The sequence below is a fragment of the Fringilla coelebs genome (assembly GCF_963513975.1).
Source record: "Fringilla coelebs genome assembly, chromosome: 19".
Classification (NCBI taxonomy): domain Eukaryota; kingdom Metazoa; phylum Chordata; class Aves; order Passeriformes; family Fringillidae; genus Fringilla; species Fringilla coelebs.
The window spans coordinates 9,905,996-9,927,033 of NC_140045.1; the positions used below are offsets into that span (position 1 = coordinate 9,905,996).

General features: G+C 49.0%; 1 protein-coding gene across 1 annotated transcript; it reads right to left on the bottom strand.

The window, feature by feature from the left end:
- Window positions 1-5,793: 5,793 nt before the first annotated feature.
- Window positions 5,794-20,059, bottom strand: SRP68 (signal recognition particle 68). Its single transcript, XM_084218254.1, has 16 exons — window positions 19,901-20,059; window positions 17,987-18,053; window positions 17,356-17,469; window positions 16,266-16,461; window positions 15,454-15,536; window positions 15,122-15,231; window positions 14,729-14,811; window positions 14,352-14,492; window positions 10,928-11,026; window positions 10,586-10,650; window positions 10,143-10,302; window positions 9,324-9,418; window positions 8,963-9,092; window positions 8,469-8,544; window positions 7,557-7,609; window positions 5,794-7,125 (listed from the first exon to the last, which is right to left on the bottom strand). The coding sequence occupies exons 1-16, from the start codon at window positions 20,046-20,048 to the stop codon at window positions 6,898-6,900; spliced, it is 1,848 nt and encodes a 615-aa protein (XP_084074380.1). The 5' UTR covers window positions 20,049-20,059; the 3' UTR covers window positions 5,794-6,897.
- Window positions 20,060-21,038: the final 979 nt, after the last annotated feature.

Genomic DNA, 21,038 nt, shown 5'->3' on the forward strand with positions numbered 1-21,038 from the left:
AAGTAGGAAGAGAAACACAGGAACAAGCAGTGAGCACAGATGCAGAGAGGGGGTTGGGGTTTGGTCTCCAATTGTTTGGCACCTGGAAACAGCCTAAAAGTGTTTATAAAATACCTATGGAAAAGCAGTTTGTGCATCTCCTCACCCTGTAAGGCCTCTGCTCACAATGACCCATATTTACACCCAATAAAACCAAGGCCCATCTCACCAGCAGCTCCCACCACCCCATCCCCAGGGAGCCCTGTGCACCCATGAGGGATGCTCTGCTCTCTGCAGATGCTGCTTGTTTGGCAACAGGACCAGCAGGTCCAGGCAGCCCAGGCCAAGGCTTACAAAGGATTCCTGGTCTTTGCAGCTGGAGACTGAGCCTGCAACACTTGAGCTGACCTCAGCCACAGGGAAACCCTTCTGAGTGTCTCCAAAGCCATGGAGAGCACTGGAGCATGAAATCAGGGCCCCCACACCACCCTGGGAGGGATCAGAGCCTGGCTGCACACACTCATCAGCCTCTGTTTGCCTTGCAGACACCAAGGCCAGCACATCCTCATATAATTCCCATTCCAGCCCTTTCCCCCCTTGTGGAGCAGTTTTCATACTCCACAAGCCAAAGTGAATCTCCAGAGCCTCAGAACAGCCTACTTGAAAAAACTGCCTCACCACTGGGATAACAGGGCACTTGATACTCTGGAGTCTAAAATTACTGAGTCCTCAAACCTTGTTTTGCTTTGCCTTATCTTTGCCAACTGATAAGCAGAGGGGAAGTGCAAAGGCCCTGGGATCCTCCCTCCAGGTGGAATTAAGCCCCATTAAAAGCTCCCCAGACTGCAGCAGGCTCAGCACCCTGCCAAGGTCTGCAGGGTCAGGGGGCTCTGGATGCAGAGCCAGCTCAGCTCCAAGGGATCTTTCCCCAGGAGCCAGAGGTGGCCCAGTCCAGCACAGTAGAAATGAGCAGCCCTTGTCCTGCTCCTTTGGATCTCTCTAAGTACAGGGGACATTCCCACCACGCCATCTCCTTAACAGCCCAGTCCCAGGGCTGTTGTAGACTACTCATCCTCAGACCCTTCAGACATCAAAAGGATCTGCCTGCTTCCCACCCCACGGCCTCTCCAGCCTCATTCCAGCATCCTGCAGCTCCTTGAGTTCAAGCCCCAGAGCTAAGGAGCAGGACATCAGGACAATTCCCTGCAGCAGTTAACGCCTTAGCCTCATTTTCCTCTCCCCAGAGGATTAGCAAGGCTGTAATAGGCACTAAATAAATTCACTAATGGCAGATTCTCAGGACACTTTGTCTGGAAAACTTGCTTGTAACTTACAGGATGCAGCCTGCAAATTTGGCTTTATTATCCAGTGACACAGCTGAGGAGCTGCTCCCTGACAGAGTGATTGGATCTGAACAAGATGTGTCCTAGATCATTAACGAGGCAATGAGGTAATTAAACACCTGCCTGAGAGGCAGCCTTCACACTCATGGCACAGCTGGAGCAGGAACCCATGGAATCAGGGTGGGAGAGCAGAGCTTTTGGAGTGTTTCTTTCAAAGCTGCTTTGCCCAAACAGGGGTGCCCTGGAGAAGGGACCATGCCCTGCAAATGCTGGGATGAAGCACCAGGCAGGCAGCCCGTGTTGGGTGGTGGAAAGTGAAACACAAGGGCAGGTTTGCTCTCCACACTCAGGTGCAAGGCAAAGGCCCTGCAATGTGCAGAATACCTGCAGGATGGTGGACTGCAGGTGGTAGCCAACTGAAACACGTGCTTGGAGCAGCTCACAGACGTTCCTGCTTGAGAGAACAACCTCAACAAAAGCTGGCTGAAGCAGCAGGTGCTCAGAGGGGTCCAGGCTGGAGCAGCCCATCTAGCAGGACCTGGAGGCCCTTAGGGAGGAGGGTGCTCACACCAGCCAGGAAGAATCAGACACCCTCCAAACCAAACCAAGCTCCCGGAAGGGCTCTGCTCGCACCACAGGGAGAGGAGACAAACCCTTCCAGGGTGACTAAGGCAGGGGACAGAACAGTGACAGCCCCTGCAAAAAAACCTCCCAACCCATCTGTGAGGGCAGAGGGTGCAGCAGCCAAGAACACTTGAGTCAAGGGGGCTCATACCCCAAACTGCAGCTTCCAGCCCAGAGCCCCAAATTTCAACCACACATAAACCTCCTGCAAAGCTCCAACTGTGAGCTGCTGTTGCCTGATTCAGCAGCAAGTGCTTCTGTGTCACAGGCAGGGACCAGAGCAGCATGAATGTGTCTGCCACAGCTAATTCTCCATGGCCAGACCTTACCTTCCCGACTTAATTTGATGCTCTGAGAAAATTAGACGCTCTCCTGCTTCTGTGGAAAAAGGCAAGCACTGAAGGTAATTCAGAGGCTTTGATGCTGCTCTTTAGTCATTCGGGCACCACAGCCTCGGCATGGCTCCCTGGACTGACCACGGGCAGGGACGGGAGTCACTAATCCTCATGCACAGCGCGCGAGCCTGGGGCAAAGCGCCGAGTCTGTGCTGGGCACGGCCAGCAACGTCCTGCAGCGCAGCGAGGCAGGGACACCATCGTTCCCACACCAGGAATTTTGACTTTAATATCGGCAGTACCTCGGGTGCTCAGCAGTGGAGGAGTTTGACGAAGGTTCCGGCGTGGCAGTGCCGGGAAATGCCAAGCGCAGGCTCGGAGCTGGAGCGATGCATCCACTCTGGATGTGAATGGACGGCACTGGCGAACATGAAAGCTGCGCCCAGGGCCGCCCGCGCACAACAGACATGTAAATAACACCCTTTGAAAGTGGTTTTAAACCTCCCCTCTGAGCCATTACTGCTTTTTAGGCCAGAGGTGGGAAGGTTTTCACCACGGGTCCCTCGCAGCAGCCCACGGAGGGGCAGGGGATGGACACAGCCTCCTCCCTCGCAGGCGGAGTCTGCACTTGGGCTCGGCTCCGGCGCTGGCGCCGAGCCCCAGCACTGAGCTGCTGGTCACAAAGCGAATCCCCAAAGCACACAGAGAGCGAGCACACGGCGGGCTGGATGCTCCCGAGCAAGGGCTTCCCTGCTTTGCCCCAGCCGAACCCACGGCGATCCGCTCCCCGTGGGCCGAGCAGCGCGGCCTGCCCCGGCACAGAGCAGCGCGGCCGGGCCCGGAGCGCTCGCCCACAGGACAGGGGCAGGCAGGGGCTGCGCTCCCACAGCGGCTCGCCCTCGGCCTGGCTCGGGGGAGCCCCGCACGAAGCTCGGCTGTCGGTGGGGCCCGGTGGGAGCAGCTCCGGGGAGGTCACCCCGCACCGAGCCCTCAGAGTGCCAGCGCTGAAGGGGCAGGCCCAGAGGGACGGGGGTCGGGCAGAGACCCCGGGAGCTCGGCTGGGCCGGGCGGGCGGCTGCAGTGCCAGCACCGCCTCAGCCCGGAGCAGGGAGGGAGGAGAGGGCAGAGCAGCCGGGCAGCTCCTGCCGCAGCTCCGGGCTGCTCCCAGCCCCGCTCTGCCGGGGTCCCACCACACATCCCTCCCTCCCTCCCACCCAGGTCTTTTCCTTGGCAGGAAAACCGGCCTCCAGCTGCTCTTGTTTGAAAACAGCAATCCCACCCTGAAGGAAGAGGAGCAGGCACAGAGAGCATCACATCGAGTCACTCCTTAAGTGAGCAAACACCTCAGTCACAGCCGGCTGCAGCCCACAGGGTATCTGTGCTGACAGGGCAGTTCACAAGAGCTGAGAGGGAGCACAGAAACCCCTCAGCAAAGGCATCTTGTCCCAGGGATGAATTCCAGTCCCACTGCAGCTGGACAGGGACTTCCCACTCCTCAGCTCAGCACCTGCCAGCCAAACCTACAATGTGCTGTCCCTTCTTCACAGCCACAAAGGCCAGAGAACTCCTGACAGTGCCCACCAGGCTTGTCCCACAGCTGGAGCAGCTTGGATTAGACAACAATTTTCTAGCAACAATCCCTTGTTTAAAATACCCCCAACCCTTTTTTTAAGGAGGCAGACACTGTTATTTAGGAGCTCCCGGGCCAGACTGTTGCAATCCCATGTGCCACCTTTCAGTTCTTTCACTGCCCACTTTGCCTCATGCTCTTCACTTCTGTCCCCCCATGAGTCCCTTGAGACCCATCCAGTGTCCCCAGACCCCTCAGAGTGCACAACCAGAAATAAACATTGCTCAGACACAGGTCTGCCACTGGTGGTGGAGTGAGGGCCGCGATGAACATCTCATTCCTATTTTAATAAATTCAATGCTACCAGACATGGCTAGCTCAGCCTGTAATTAAAATTCCAGTGCTAATCCCAAAGATACTCCATAGGAAAAGTTGATTGAAAGCAATCCTCTTGACCATTCTGCTGGAGTTTCCTGTTTTGAGGGCAATCACGTGGCCTCCTCAGCAATTAATTCATGGAAAGAGCACAAGCGCTTTAAGGAACAGTGATGAAAGAGAAGGGCAGTGAGGAAGTTTCCAAGCCCCACAATGTGCTCTGAATCTTGCCCTGGCTGTTCCAGGCCCAACACCCAGGCAGGCCCAGGGGAATTGGTTTGTTCTGCACATCAGACACTTCACCTGCCTGCCCTGTGCCCCTGCAGCTCTGTGAGCCTCACCTGTGCCAGCCCAGGCTCCACTGCAGGGCTAAAAGCCTTGGTTTTGTCAGTCTGGTCTGCATCATGCAAGTGACTTCAGTAACAATTTTTTCCCCTTATTTACATTTTTAGGTTTCTTCTCCTGAGCCTCATCAGCACCTTCCATCATTTAAGCCACATCACTACTCACAAACCCCACTCCATTCACTTTCCACTAACATTACATGAAAACAAACAAGCCAAGCACCTCTGAGTGGTGTTATCTGACCCTTGGGGCAGAAGATCCTCCTCCAGAGCTAAGTGGCCATTCCCGAGGGGCTCAGCAGCCCCAGGTGATGGTGTGACCTCAGTTTTCTGAATGCTGGGGAGGCAGAGTGCTCAGTGTTTCTAATACAAACTACACGCCTCAGAGGTCAGGAATAAAAGTTTATTGTTTTCAAATTCCTTATCTGCATTCAACTCATCAGTTCCTGTCAAAGGACATTTGGCAGAAAGAGGCCAATTGCTCTTACAGTTTTTGTACAGTTTTTGTAACTGTAACTAGAAAGTAGCCACAGGAGTTTCCTGGAATCAATCCAGGCACAACACAGCCGTGGAAGGAAAGTTTGGTGCAAACCAAAGGAGAACACTCCTGTGATTTGATCCAAAAGCTGAGAAGAGCAGCTCAGCTGGACACGGGGACCAGGTGAGCCTGGTCATTGTGGGCCTTTCTTTGCCTAAAAAGAAATGGGCTGTAAGGGAAGAGAAAGCTGCCAGTCAAGACCAAGTTTTCTAGAAATTGCCATCTGATTAATAAAGTCTTTCACATTTCTTTCACCTGTACACCCCCCTTTCTTCTGTAAAATGCCCCTGGAATCCAGAGGCAAAGGGAACTGGCTACAACACCAGAAATTCCCATTTTGTTTCCATGTTGCAAAAATTAAACACAAACAAGAAGCTCCTCCTCCTGCTCCCACCTCTGAGCACAGAGTTCTTCTGTACTTTCAGAACTCACAATCAGATCAAACTGAACAAAGTGAACATTCATATTAAAATAATGGGAATTGTTAATTCCCCCCATTCATCTGACATGCACCTTAGAAGGAAAATTCCCATTACAACAAAAGCCCAATAATTCAAAATGGTCCTTCTGTTTCCAACTTTAACTCCAATGCCTACAAAAGGAGCAAAAAACATCAAGTCCAGACAACCAGAACAAACTGTTACTTCACCTGCCAGGACAGGCTGAGTGAAAACGCACACAGTGCTGGTGGAATCTTCAAAATGCTTTATTTAGGAACATTCTGCCCATGTGCTGTGGGTTTTTTCCCTACTGAATTGATCACAATTATGAAATTATCTGCACTTTCAAAGTGCCCATCCCCATGGCACCTGGGTGCTTTATAAAAAATGCTGTCTGGCACGACAGAGATGAATTATCACTCACAAACCTACTGGTCTGCTGTTCCTTATCCCTCATTTCATGTGTAGCTACTGACCAGGGACAAGAAACAAAGCAACAGATGAACTCCAGAAAAAGATCATCTTGTTTTCAGGCAAGGTTTAGATCAGAGACAAAACAAACACCAAGAGACCCAACTTCCCAAGAAGAGCAAGTAGCTATTGCTAAAGCCACCCATGAAGCTATTTTCCCAGAAAAATACTTTCAGGAATAGGTTCTATACTGTATTTAAGTATTTAATGAAGTGTGTGTATGAATAAAGGGTGCTATTGGCCCAGAGTACAAATTCACCACCACAGCAGGAGTAACCATAAACATTTGATGTTTGCCATCCTTATTGATAAGAAAGAGGCTCTACTTTGTCATTTCTGAATGTTACAGTCTTAAAAAATATAGAGACTTCTGGGTTCAAAGGGAAGGAGAAGTTGCTGCCTTGGCTACTGTTCCACAGCCATTGTGTGGAAGCCTCACCTTGCTGGTTTAGCTCTGCATCTACTTCTGCCTCTATTTCCCAATTACACCTCAATTTCTAGGTCAAAAACCCAAATAATATTGTCAAATAATGGGGCAGAGGCAGGAATCAAATTGTATCTATGCCCTGGTCCATGGTGAGTAGATGTGTACCAACCCTGGACAGGTCACTGATCACAAAACTTCTCCAAGCAGAAAGGAATTTCTCTGTGCTCCAGGTTATTTTCATCTATTTATAATGTATGTTTGTTTCTGAGTAATTGTTTGTCTTTAATACACTGGGAGAGAATGTGTGCGCACAGACATGAACACAGGACACAGAGGAGAAGATGGTAAAACTTCCCTCTGTTGGTTTCAGGTGCAAGTATTTGTGTCCTAGAACCTCCTGGAGCTTCTCCTTCAATACAGAATAAAACCTCTGTTCCTCTGGGGGTCCTGGTTAACTTTTGAATCCAAAAATGCCCTTTATATATCCTGTGAGGCCACTCTTGGCCTTCTGCTCCACCTTGTCCTCCAGAGGTGGGAAAGCAACATGGTTAAGGGCCAGGTCAAAGAACAAGGGTTTGCATGGAATGGGCTGGAATCCTGGTGGGAAGTGCACGAGACTGACTTGCTTGCTGACCAGGGAAGGATCCAGGCAGAAAGTCTCAAACCGTTCTGAGAGAGGCTGCAAGAGACCAAGGGAGGGACACAAATTAAATCCCAGTCACGTCAAAAGGGTCAAACATCAAACAGGACTGAGCAGCAACTGAGACAAGAGAAATTCAAGCTCCCTTGTGAGGCCTCTGGGGACTCTGAAAATGATTTAACCTGCTGTCAAAGGACAGCTGCAGGATCTCTGGAAAACCCTCCCATGTGCAGAGAGAAAGCCAAATAAAGCAAGATGCCACTGGGAGCTGCAAGCTGCCTTCCAGCTTCTACCCCACTGTGTCAGGCACCTTCAGCACCAAGCCTAATAAAATCACCTAAGTACATCAGTCATGACCAAATCTTGATCAATGTGACATTTCTTGTGTTGTGAGAGACACTCATGTAACAGGATAAAGGTGATGGTCATTAAGAGCACAGCTGGAATTCGCCTGAGCTCTTGGCTCCTACCTTGCCATCCTTGACCTGAGAGGGAGACTCAGTCTCATGAGGATCATTTGCATCTGCAAAATTGAACAAAAGGGGGTAAGAATAACAGGCTTGACCTTGGTGTAGAGTAAGATTGTCTCAGGAAGCAGTTGTGCCCCAAGCTTAGCCATGCTCCTTGCTCTCTGGGATACACAGGACAATATTTTCAGCAGAATCAACTTGATTTCTGGAGTAAGCACCACACACACTCATCTACAGCCAACACAGCCCTGCAGTGGTGGAGCTTCTCCTTCACCCTGTCATGAGAAGGTCTGGAAAGCAGCACAGAGTTTGAGTGAAGCACACAACAAAAGATGATGAGAACACCCTCGGGGGAAGGGGGGGGGGGGGGGGGAGGTGGTCTGTTAAAGCAACATTATGGCAATAAAGGAGGCAACACACTCCTTGTCCTGGATTTCCAGCAGCAGGCACAGAAAAACCAGCAGCCCCAGAAATCCAAGTTCATCCACTCCTCAGAGTTCTGTTGGCCAGGCTGACACTGACAGAGAAAACATCACTGCTCTCCCTCATCTTAGTTCACCTAACCAGGCAGAACTGGGATGAGTAAGGCCAAAGTGTCTGCAGCAAAAAATGAAACACTGAACTGCTCTGTGCAGGCTCCCAAAACGGGTGCACATCCCCAGGAAGGGTTTTAATATCTCTGGGCAGGGAGCAAGATGCAAATGTCCAGCCATTGCCTGCTTACTGCACTACAAACAGATAGAAGCAGATAGAAGCAGCTAGAACTGGGGGGAAGTACTTTTCCAAAGCCTGAGTAAATGGTGATGGAGAAATCTTTGGAACTTCAGAAATGAAATAAAAAGAATGAAATAGCTGCAGGGGCCTTAGTCAAGATACATTAGAGCAGAGTTCTAGTATAGCTGTGCTACTCACCTAAAATAGCTGCTGCTTGCAAGGAATACTTCTCTGCATTGACTTGAGTGATGAGATCCTGAACATCAGGTAGCTCCTAGAGCATTAAAGAAAATTATTTGAGAGCCTGAAATGTGCCAGGTCTAAGAGTCAGAGCAAAGGTAAAACCAGACTGAGTAAAAACTAAGAAATTAACTCCAAGTGTTGATGAGCTTTCCCAGAAGGGGAAAAGCCACAGCATTGTGCTTTGGGCACTACAGAAGTTCTGTAAGAGAAAATGCACAGGTGAGAAAAAGTGGTAAATTGTTTTGGAGTTGGTGCAAGTCTGTCCCTCCTCCAAGGGAGCGGCCACTTGAAGTGTTCCCATGTCACTAGAAGGTCTCTGCTATAATGAACATTACCCTTCTCCCTAGTTAAAGATCAGTCTTGAATGATAATGGTCTGGCACATAATTAACAACAAATAGTGGGACAGAGCTGCTCCATAAAACGTCAGCTTCAGGACTGGGCTCCTACCTTCAAGCTGTTCCTGTGAGCTCCAGCTCCCGACTGAACCTCACGGGCGTATTTCAGCACCCTCTCGTACAGCACAAGGGCTTCACTCCACTTCTTCACCAGGACATAGGACTGGGCAATGAAGAAACACCTGCAACAGTCAAGAGAGCATTCCTGACGTGTTTGTTGTCCACACCTTTTGCCAACTGAAATGACTGGCAATAGGATATCCTTAAGTAGCAGTGCGCAGATTCCCTTCAGGAACCAGTCTCAAAGGACAGAGGAAACTGCATCAAAGGCCTGCACAGCACACAGAGCTCTGGAATTAAAACTTCTGATGGTGTCACATGTGCTAAAGAAAACCTGGCTGTTTCTCAGTTACCTGTAAGCTTTGTACACGAGTGTCTTCAATCCAATCTCCTTTTGGAAGTTCTTGTCTTCTTCTAGGCCAGGAAGTTGTGTCAGTTCCACAAGGTTCTGTGCAAAAGAGAGCCAGAATAACAAATGCAGATATTGCCTTCCTCTGGAATGTGCTGGTCTAAGAGAAAGCTGACCCTTCTGACAAGTCAACAGAACACTCCCAGGGAAATAGTTTCCAGTTTTCTAATCATCAGTTTTCCAACCTTGTGAAGGACTCTCATTGAAACTTGTGCAAGTTGCCCTCAGGACAGACTTCCTGACACAAACAGGAATTAGGACAAAGACTCCTTAAATTTCACATGAACTAATTCCTTCATAAGGCATTTCCCTCTCCCATTCAAAACTGCTTCAGCCACAGGCTTCCTCAGTTAACTGCAGAATTATGGGAGAAATGGAGAACCTGCTTATGAAGAACAGGTATTTTTAGCTGCAACTTTCCCTGGCCAGCAGAAACTAAGGCAGCTCTAAGGATGCTGCACAAGAGTCAGAAAGACTTTTAAAACCGTATCAGAGTGCACAACAAATGACACCCATTCAAGCAGCAGGTTCTGCTCACAACTGAAAGAGGTTTTTTGTGTTTCATGCAGATGTTGAACATCTTTGAGGTACTTGAAGGTACTCAGCTACTCTTCAGACTTCATGGTAGTTCACCTACAGTGCTGTATTTCTGCAATAACCGTTTGTAACACTCAGGTTTTATACCCAGCCACATCCTGTCTATCCTAACCACACAGAGTTCTCTGGTAGGGCTGGAGAGCTGGATGTGTTTTCTCAGCACTACCTGCAGGATGATGTCGTAGAGGCGGATGAGGTCCTGCGGCCGCGGCGAGCGCTTGCCGTCCTCGTCGGAGCGCTGCTGCTGCAGCAGGGCCTTCTGCAGGGACTTGGCCATGCTCTCGTTGCGCTTGATGGCCGTGGACAGCTTGATGTAGGTCAAATAGCTGCCAGAATAAAAAGAGAAATCCCATCAGCACTGTCAAAGCTACTCAGGTATTACTGTGTGTTCTGAACTGGTGGCGGAAAAACATCTGGGTGGTCAACGTGAGAGTCTGGAGTGAAAAGTTTGCAAAGGTGCCTGAATCAGATCCTTATCTGTACAGTCATCCTTTGGGATCCCAGAGGCCCAGAAAAAAAACCCCATAAAACAAAATCAAACAAAATAAAATCTTGACATAAGAACATGCCTTCTTCACAGTAGCACTGGCAGCAATGTTTGCCTATTACCTGTGCAAGTACTGGATGTTGGACACCTTCCCAGAATCATTTTCCAGAGAGTGTTCTCGCTGCTTCTGTGGGCAATGGAGACAAAACACTGCATGATTTACTTAAAACTGGCAGCCAAGGGATGAAAACACAGAACTCAAAGTTTGGGTAAGCCATGAAAGTAACAGACTTCTAGGCAAAAGAGGGGAGGCTTCTCCACTGCTATTCCCCCACTCCAGTTCTGGAGAGAGCAAATTGAAATTCTGCAGCTCTTTATTAAAGAAATCCCAGCAATCTGAACACTAAACCAGCCCCAAGGAAACATGGTGCCATTGGAAGTAGAAACTGGTGTTTGCTGCTTACCTGGTCAGGTTTCAATTCTTCCCGAACAGCCTGAATGGCATCTCTGCACTCACTGAGTAAAGACTCAAACAAACGTTCCTTTGTCTCCTCATTTTCTGCCTAAGAGCAAAGCAGATTCAAGACAGATCAGAAATCAGAAATTTTTGTATGATGCATGAATTAACTGAGGAGATTAAACAAAGTTTCTCTCAAATTATGTCTTTAAGGTGCATGGGTAGTTAGAACTCCAACCTGTGCCTGTCTGCAACATATTCTTGGGGGAAATCTGCAAGAAATCTTGGGGAATGGGCTCAGTGCTGAGAACTGAACAGCAGTGAAGGCCCAGCAGACACAGCTCATGGCCTCATTCCTGCACCAGCTACCTTCCTTCCCAGTAACTCCATTCCCTTCCTGGATGGCACCAGCCTGCTCCTTGAGGCTGGACTGCACTGTGGGAAAGGCACAGCAACAGAAGAGCTAAGCAGTCCTGAACTGGCAAGCTACCAATGCAGACAGCTCTTGTTATGCTGATTTAATGTTCCCATGTGGTAAGAACATGCAGATGATTATCTTTTCTCCACTCCCACTCTAGCAATGCTCACAGTGGCAATAACTTGCTTGTTTGAAGCATCTTTCACAGTAACCCTATATTTCAGCAGCAGGAGTGACCGAGTGCTTTGCTGCTGTCACCATAACTTTTGTTTAAAAAAAAAGTGAAGCAGCTTTTGGCTTCTACCCCAAAACCCAGAACCTGAAAACAACTTTTAAAGAACAAGTTGAAGCCTGATCTCTGCCTAATTTATTGGCATATCGTGTACCCAATTAAACAAGCTCCCAAACCGAAACTCAGCCTTTATTCAGATGCTGAGAAGGAAACCAGGTGGAGATTGCAAGACTTTTAATGATTTAGTAAGAAAAAACTACTCAGAAGCAAACCTCAGCCTCAGTGATTGAAGGAAAATTCGAGTGCACCAGCACCATGTTCTGCCACTCCCATCTCATGTAACAGTGTAAGATGAGCTTTGCTGCAATAAATTTGCCATTGTCAAAATGAATTAAAAAAAGTCTAAAACCGTGCTCACTTTTTAATCTACTGTAACAGCTCTACAGTGTCTGCCTCTCCACTTCTCACATTCACAAACCCAATCAGGAATGTTATTTTTACTCCTTCAGAAAGCCTCAGGTATCCTGCCACGGAGGCGGTTTTTTAGGTTTGGGATTTTTTTTTGGTTTTAATTTAAGATTTGCTGTGAGAATTTTTAAGGTGGGACTGGCTCCTGAGAATAACCAGAGACGAGTCTGACTGCATTCTCAACCTCACCCAGAGCAGCACAGCAATTTCACTGTAAGCACAAAAATGAAAACAGACACGGCCAGATCATCATTCAGGCACAAACAGGGCAAGGGCTGGGCCCTGCAATGAAACAAAGGCTCTCCTTTCCAAGCAAAAACTCCTTAAGCTGATTCTATGCATAAATACACATGTTCTGATTTGGGAGATATCAGATCATAACACTGAGACACAAGTGCTACAGCTGGTGATTCAACTGTCCTGTCAGAACTGCACAGGTTCATCTTAGAGGGTTCATGGAAACCAATCCCACTGAAGCCAATTCCAAAAATGTGAAGTGCTCATCTGTCAGATTTTCTTTGGTCTAAACCACTGTGTAACATCTCTGACAGTTACTACCACCCATTTTTGCTCCAACCTAGAGATGAGCACAGAATCCTTGAAGCAATACCAGCGAGGAGCACGCCTGTGTCGTGCTGCCCTGCAGCCCTGTCACTTCTACCTGGTGAGAGGCAATGGGCCCTCACAGTCACACCTTCAAATCTACAAAAGGACTGACATAAGCAATTTTAAACCTGGATTCCTATTTCAGTTTGGCTTATTTATTCTGTTCCTCCCATTACCAATAAGGCACCAAAGGCAACAGTATAATTGCACTGGGAGACTCCATTTTTACACAAAACAGACTGGTTTTACTTCTAATTAAACCCTGCAGAGCACTGCTGTTGTGTCAGGGCTTCAGCTCAGTGAAGATGAGCAGGAAGGTGCCAAAGAGCCCAGGAAGCATAATTCATTCACCTGAAGCTGGGCTGCGCCCATCACAGCTGACACAACTGCAGAACTGCTGCCAAAAAGGCAAGTTTTAGCCCCCTGGGAATGTAAACAGTGCTGCTGCAATACTCAGCTCTCACCAGTCCACTCAACTCCTCTGTTTCACCAGAGCTTCCCAGGAATGCAAAGCAAGATGAGAACAAATTCAGGCTGTTCTGCCACTGCTTTAGAGAGCAACTAAACTAAGAAAGTCCAACTGTCAGCTGCCAGGATGGAAGTTAAATGAGGGAACTCTTGAGCTGTGCTTCCACCTGCTGGCCACACTTATGTGCTTCCTGAAACCAAATCCACTCAGTTACATCCAATTCCTAACATTATGGGTAACAGTCAGCTTTCCCACCCAGCCACATCCTGTTTATCTTAATCACACTCCTCTCACCACTATCCCCTGCTCTGGTCTTAACCATCTGTAGGGTTTTTTGTTTTATCATTTCTGTTTTTATTTATCATTATTATTATTCTCCTAGTGATAAGAGGTTTTTAATGCTGCAAAAATCCCATTTTTAGTGCCAAGAGTTATTACTGAAGATCCTTTCACTGTCTTTTAAAACTCTGAGTGTGTATGCAGCCACTGAAAAGCAGGATATCTCCTCGGGTCACCATTTCCAAGGGAAAAAACTACAAGTGGAAAACCTGACTACAATACTAAAGACATGAACTGTATGTGCCACTGCAAGTTCCAGTGAGCTGGACTTCAATGATCCTTGTGAGTCCTTTCCAACTCAGGATATTCCATGATTCTATAAAGTCTTTCAGAACCATTACCTGTGAACTTGATTTACATCCTAACATTCATTAATCCACTTCCTGCTTTTGAAGATTTCCATAAGTCAAAAAGAGAATGGAATAGATCTCATAGTACCTGTTACACCTGGCAAATGGCTATTTGCTGCTGAAGAAAACATGGTCAATATTTTCATTTTGGCTACTCTGAAGTTGGAGCATTTGAGCAAGACGCTTAAAGAAATTAGAAGAGTAACTCAAAACCAGTTACTCTTAAAAATGTAACCTTCATTTCCAAGCAATGTACTAATAATAATGGTTATCACCCTGCTGCTGGAAGGCAGCCCAGAATGTCCCAAGGAGCAGGAATACTCAGAACAGATCTCCCAGACTACTGCACTCAGCAGACTGTGAGAGCTATCCCCAGCTGACACTTCAGCTCTGGTTTATAATCAGTATACCCCCATTTTACCTTGAGCCTCCCAGCCCCAAGTTTGAAAAAAATGAGATTACTCAAAAGCTTTTAGTTCAGGTACCAGGTATTGCACAGAAGGAAAGAGGATGGTGGGAAGGGCAGGATGGAGAGGGCTGCTGAGTTACCTGAGCAATTGCTGCCTCATTGTCAGCCAGTCCCAGCAGGAAGATCCTCACTTTGTCAATCTTCACTGGGACAGTTCTCCCTCTCCACTCCACCTCACTCATGGTGGCTGCCTGCTTTGCCCGAGTCTGGGTGATCAGTGCCTGCACAGAACACACTGAGCTTAGGAGCTTGAATTTACAGGGATGCAAAACTGAACCTCCTGAACTTGGCAACTTTGAAATCAAAGGGCTTTTTGGGAAAGTGTTGTTTCCCACAGAGCCTAGGCTTGCTTGCTCACTTCTGTTCTATTCTGGCTCTTGGATGGCTTGGTGCAGCAATATTCATGCTCAGCACAGTAACAATGAATATTTCAAGCTGAGGCATGCAAATAAATTACCTCCAGTTTTTCTGCAAGAAGACCTTCAGTGCCACCAGACCTCAGTCTCATCTGCATCAACTCATTCATGGCAGACTGGTCACCTGAGAGAATCAACAATTTGACTTCAAAATCACTTTCATATACAAAAACTAATCATTAGATTTTACAGTTTAGGGAAAAGCTTGCAATTTCATTGTACCTTCATAGGCAAGCTACCACAAACTGTTATTCTGTCTTTCTACACATAACCACAGGTGCTGTTGCAAAATGAGGCCCTTTCTGCATTGCTAAACTGTCCCAAAACATGAGCAGAATTTGCCCAAAATATTATGGCCTCAATGTCACTTAGACCTGGGTTTAACTAAATCAATATTGCTTTCCTGGGAACAGATGAGGCCTCCTTTCCCTTACCAATGTTGTAGGCACAGTAGCGGATGTTGGGCGAGATCTCCTCCACACGCTGGTTATACAGCACAGCTTGTTCTTCTGTGAAAGCATTGGCCAGCTTTTCATAGATGGTCCTGCAGCAAAGGACAGATATTAGCACTGCTGTGTGTGTCACTTGCAAGGTGCTATCCTAAGGGAACAGTTTGTGTCTGTGCTCTGGAGGATGCTATTTCTTCAGCAGCACCTCCCAGTTAAGCACAATTAACAATGCACAGAGTTAGCTATGTTAGTTATGCAGATAACTAAAGTGATCCAGCACTATTTCCTGAAGGAAGCTGGTGAAGGGAGGGACTCACTTGCATTTGTTGAAAGCCTCCATTGCTGCCTTCCACTCCTGGTGCTCGAAGCGAAGCATCCCGGTGAGGTAAGCCATGTATGCCTGCACACGCACACAGAGCGAGGGCAAGGTCACTTCCCCCCATCAGCAGCCTAACTGGTGCCACCTTCAGCAGGAAGGCTGCTGTGACTCCTGCAGTGGGTGACTAAGCTTTGCCCTTTTCATTGGGGCTTCCCACAGAAGACAACTGATTTGGATGACAGGTTACAGCTACCTACCTCTTCTCCTTTAACTGACTCTGCTGCATCTCTAAGGAACCACAGAATCATAAAATGGAATCACAGAATGGGTTGGAAAGGAGCTTAAAGATTATCTAGCTCCAATCCCACGGCCATGACAGGGACACCTTCCACTAGACAAGGTCACCCAGAAATTAAAGATATTTCTTGTTTGTTATGCAATGGCCCACTAGTGTCACACACCTTTTTCACTAGTGTCACACACCTTTTTTCCCCTGCAATGTGCTATACAATGGCAGTTTAATTAAATGAGTACAGCACTGCTGTTCAAAGATTTCACAAGAGTTGTTTCCTGTTCTCCAGGAACTGAACCCCCAAATCTTGCATTCTAGGTAGCTACTTCAGCACATTTAACAAAAAGGTAACTCAGTAGATAAGCAGTTTCTTAGGCTGTATTGCACCATCTTAGCTGCCCTCGAGTCTTTGTACTTTTATTACCCGTTGAGAGATAATAATTATTTCTTCACCCCAAATTCCAAAGGTTTCTTGTTCAGCCCTTGCTGTACAACAAGATGAAAGTATCAGTGGTCACCTGAGCTTCCAGCTTAGTCTTGGCATCCACCCTGTTGCTCTCACAGAGCCTCTCCAGCTCCTCGGCGTGTTTCACGGCCTTGCGCAGCCGCGAGAGCAAATGGAAGCGCTTGCGGGGCTCGGTGTTGGCCTCCTGCTTCAGCTGCATGGCATAGCTCCAGGCCCTTTCTGCATCCATCAGGATCAGCAGCAAATACCTGCAGGGCACAGGGGGTGCATGGGACAAGAATGACACCCCGACAAGAGTTCTGTCACCACCAGCTCTTTGCCATTTGGTCTGCAAAGTTCAGGAGCAGCAGTTGGTTAGTAAGAGGCAGATGCTTTTACTTCCTAAAGTTCTAAGCACACAAAGTCTTGTTATTCCTGACTAGTTTCTGCTGTGTTTCTCACTCAGAAGTGTAATCACCCCACTGAGAAAGAGAATTAGGTATTATTCTGTAGTACCACAGACACTACAAAGACAAGGGATTCATCATTTTAGGCCACTCTTCAAACTGGTTCAAAATGTTCTTAACAACAGAGGTGAATGCAGCATCATGTGTTGCTTACCCATAAGAAAAGACAAGACAGGAAACATTTCAAGCATTCCTAAAAGATGGGAAGCAAACCCAAAATCCTGGCTACTCTCCACATATTCTGTCAGACAAACATTCTGTCAAATTTACAAGATTCAAGTAAAACTTGCAGTGCAATATTTCTGTTCAAACAGAAGGGATTGCATCTCCAACCCCAACCCTGCTGGCTACAGTTACATTACCAGCATTCCCATGGCTACCTCACAACAGACCTGAGTAAGCATTTCCTCTGCAATGTGACAGGAATTTAGTGATTATGAAAATAATCCATTTTAGCAATTACGAGGGAAGAGAAGAAACAGGCTGTTGCTGCTCCTTCTTGTCCCACTGGTTCTGAGCAGTGTCTCTTGCACCTGCACTACAGCCTGAACTTTTATAAATATCAGCAATTTCAATCTCTGAAAAGAAATTATTTGAATGATATTGTACAAAATAGTTTTCCACCTGAAACCGAAAATACTGAAAGGAAACTCTTCAGTACCATACTGAATTCTCAATTCCATCGAGTCCCTGTACCTGTTGTCTGAGAGAATCTCTTCAGTTACTTTCTTCCCAGTGAACTTGTGTCTGTTGCCCATCTTGAAGTTGAGAGTTTTGCGGAGCCGCCTCAGCCTGCGGGAGCAATAACCCCTAAAAAAAAGACAACCACAGTCAGTTTGGCCAAAGGACAACTTTGCTTCTGTTTACTGCTCTATCCAAATAGGAAAAAAAAAATATTAAGGCTGTACCAGGGAATGTTTTAACAATTAAAACTCCATGTGTGATACATGGTAGCTCAAAAACTACCTGTAAAGCAGCAATTAACAGAAAACAAGGTGAGAAGACATGAATTTCTTAATGATCGTGAAAAATCAGGGTGGTGTGGTCATTACTAGCTGCTATATGTGTGTTTATTAAACACTGAGCTCTGCAGGAGTACAGTGCCTACCAGGGAGGTGTGAACACAAGCTCCTATGAGCAGTGGAGATGCAAAAGCCAGCCTGCACAGCCACAGCCCAGTACAGCCAGGGGAGATCAGCACACAGGGCCCCACGTGGAACAGCCTGTCAAGGGTTTTCAGCTGGCAGATGGGTTTTGTTGCCTGCTACAGGGGGTTACAATTTAAATGAAGTGAAGGCAAGCCCCAGGAGCAGCCCCCCGCACTCACCTGTACCTCTGGAAGTCCCCATGCCTCAGGCCGTGCTGCTGCTGCGACTCCTTCACGATCTGCAGGACTGCGGCTCGCGTTAAGGCACACTCACAGCGCAGCAGCACCAGCTCCTCCTTCCACCCCAAAATAACAGCAGGGAACCCACAGATCCCATCAGACAAACGCACTTTGAACAGAGGGGCACCCCAAAACCTCCTAAAAGCAGAGAGCTGATGGCTCTAAAGCACCTCATGAGCCCACAGCTTCCTCCAGAGCTCCTGCCTGTCAGCAGAGACGGAGACAAAGCTCAAGCACCTCCTCCAGACACCCACGGGAGTGCTGCTGTCACCAGAGCTCCTTTTGGGATAAGGACCCATCCAGGATAACACACCTGGCTACAGCCAGGACTGTGACACAGATTTGTTGGAAAAACTGAGGCAGAGAAGCTTTCCTGCCCAGGAATGTCCCCTCGCTCAGGAAAAGGATAAAAACACCCTGAACAGAATCACTGCTGCCTCCCCATCCCAAACAAGCAAACAAACAAACAAAGTGTCTTCTGAGCACAGAACCTCATAAAAAGAGTTTTTGGAAATAACTCCAGGGCTGATTTTCTCAATTTTTCAGCACATTTCTAGTCTTGCTGCAACAAATATCAGTGACACAAAGCACTGCCCTGTGACCAGGGGCACCATCACTCCATCAGTTCCATCCAGCCTCCCCATCCTTCACTGTATTGGCAGAGCTCCTGCACTTCCTTTATTCCCTCAGTCATTCCTGCCAAACAAAACCATGCCACATTCTAGTGAATCTGATGGTTTTCATTCAGTTTACAAGGCAGGTTATTTTGTGAAATAAAATCTCCACCACACACAAGAAATCTCTGTGCTATATATATTCATATCCTAAAATCTCCTTTTAAGCTTTACCAAGAAAGCCTTTAAAGAAAACCCACAAGAGAAAACCAGACTGTACAACAACCCCAACAAAAGAAAAACTACAACTATACCTAAAGAAACCACCAAACATTTAAAGTTTAAAATGCCAGATGTCTAGCAAAATGTTTTCTTGGGACTACACCTAAAACAAAGTCTCTGAAGTATTAAAACCCTGCACCAATAGTTATTACACATTTGCAGACAACCAAGTCCAACTGCAATGTCTCAACACAGCCCTCCTCATCCCTGCTGTCTACCCAAGATTTTTTTTCAGATTCTCTTTTATCCTGCACAGTTACTTGCTGAATTCATACCCCCTGAACTTTTTTAATTTTTCACTGACTTAGACATTCCCAACATTCCCAGGGCAATTGCTACATCTGCACCTCCACAGTTACTGACTACACAACACCTGCCATATGCCACGTGGAAAACTGCAACCTGATTTCCCCCGGGTTTCCTTCTGACCCAGAAGATAAAACTCAGCTCTATCACAGCTGTGCAGCTGGACTGGTTTCACATGGAAGTTTCACCTACAAAACCTCCACGAGCTCTACACACCGAGATTTCAGAAGCACTAAATCTGCAGGACCCAATCTGCCACCTCAGCGCACCTGTTAAGGTTTTTTATGCATTTTTGCTCACTCCAAGGCGCAGTATCAGCACGAGCAGCTCACGGGTGCCCTGCTCGCACCCTGAAGCACACGGCCCTGCACACAGCCCCGCTGTGGAGCCTGACGCCAGCTGCCACGGGGTTCGGAAGGAGACGCAGCCCAGGTAGAGCGCGATTCCATTAATAGGAAAGCCAGCTGGCCTTTTATCCAAACAAACCCTCACAGGCCTAGGCCAGCACCGCCCGCACCGCCGGGGTGCCCGCGCCCGTGTCCCCGCCGTCCCTGCCCGCCCGGGCCCTGCGAGCCCCGCGCTGCCGCCACGTCCCCCCGCCGCCCACGGGGCCGGGCCTGCCACGTCCCCCCGCCGCCGCTGCGCAGGATGCTCTCCAGGCCCAGGCTATCGCCGAGGCCGCCAGGCTGCGGCCCCGCCGGCCGCTCGTTCTCCTTGTTGTCCTTGCCGTCCTTGTGCTCCTTGTTCTCCTCCGCCCCGGCCCCGCGGCCGCCGCCGCCTCCCTGACGCTCCGCCGCCATCTTGCATCGGGGCCGCGGGCGCGCTGCATCACGGGCCGGGAGCGGCGCGAGCGGCCGCGCGGGGAACGCCGGGAACGGGGAGGACCCGGGAGGAGCCGGGACAGGGATCGGGATCATCCGGGACAGGGAATGGAATCGGGAACGGGATCGGGGGATCCGGGACAGGGATCGGGATCATCCGGGACAGGGAATGGGATCGGGAACGGGATCGGGGGATCCGGGACAGGGATCGGGATCATCCGGGACAGGGAATGGGATCGGGAACGGGATCGGGGGATCCGGGAGAGGGAACGGGAACAGGACTGGGAACGGGGGGAACCCGTGACAGGGAACGGGAACCGGATCAGGGAATCCGGGACAGGGAATGGGAACGGGATCGGGATCATCCAGGACAGGGATCGGGAACGGGGGATCCGGGACAGAGAACGGGATCGGGGACGGGGGATCCGGGACAGGGAACGGGATCACGGAATCCGGGACAGGGAATGGGATCGGGATCAGGGAATCCGGGACAGGCATCGGGAACGGGATCATCCGGGACAGGGAACGGGAATGGGACTGGGGGATCCGGGAGAGGGAACGGGAACAGGACTGGGAACGGGGGGGAACCCGTGACAGGGAATGGGAACGGGATCGGGGAATCCGGGACAGGGAATGGGAACGGGACTGGGATTGGGATCCGGGACAGGGATCGGGATTGGGATCGGGGGTCCCGACGGCCTCCCGGGGCCGGGCCCCGCGCAGGGTGCGGATACATCCCCGCCCAGCCCTCCTGCCCGTGTCCCGCTCATCCATCCCGGACCGAGCCCCCCGCTCCGGCACTGTGCTCTGCCCCAGGGCCACCCCAATGCTGACCCCAAAATCAGCCCCACCCAGAACTGACCCCAGAGCAGCCCCAGGCTGACCCCGCTGCTGGCGGTGCCGCTGCTGCTGTGGCACTCGCGGGGGATCCTCTCCCTCCATCCCTCTGCCCCTTCCCGGACACTGCCA

Coding starts and splice junctions, on each gene's coding strand:
- SRP68 (XM_084218254.1), bottom strand. CDS start 20,048: ATGGCGGCGGAGCGTCAGGGAGGCGGCGGCGGCCGCGGGGCCGGGGCG. Junction 16,462..17,355: donor GAGATTCTCTCAGACAACAG/GTACAGGGACTC, acceptor TGTGCCCTGCAG/GTATTTGCTGCTGATCCTGA. Junction 9,093..9,323: donor CTCGTGTACAAAGCTTACAG/GTAACTGAGAAA, acceptor TGACTGTTGCAG/GTGTTTCTTCATTGCCCAGT.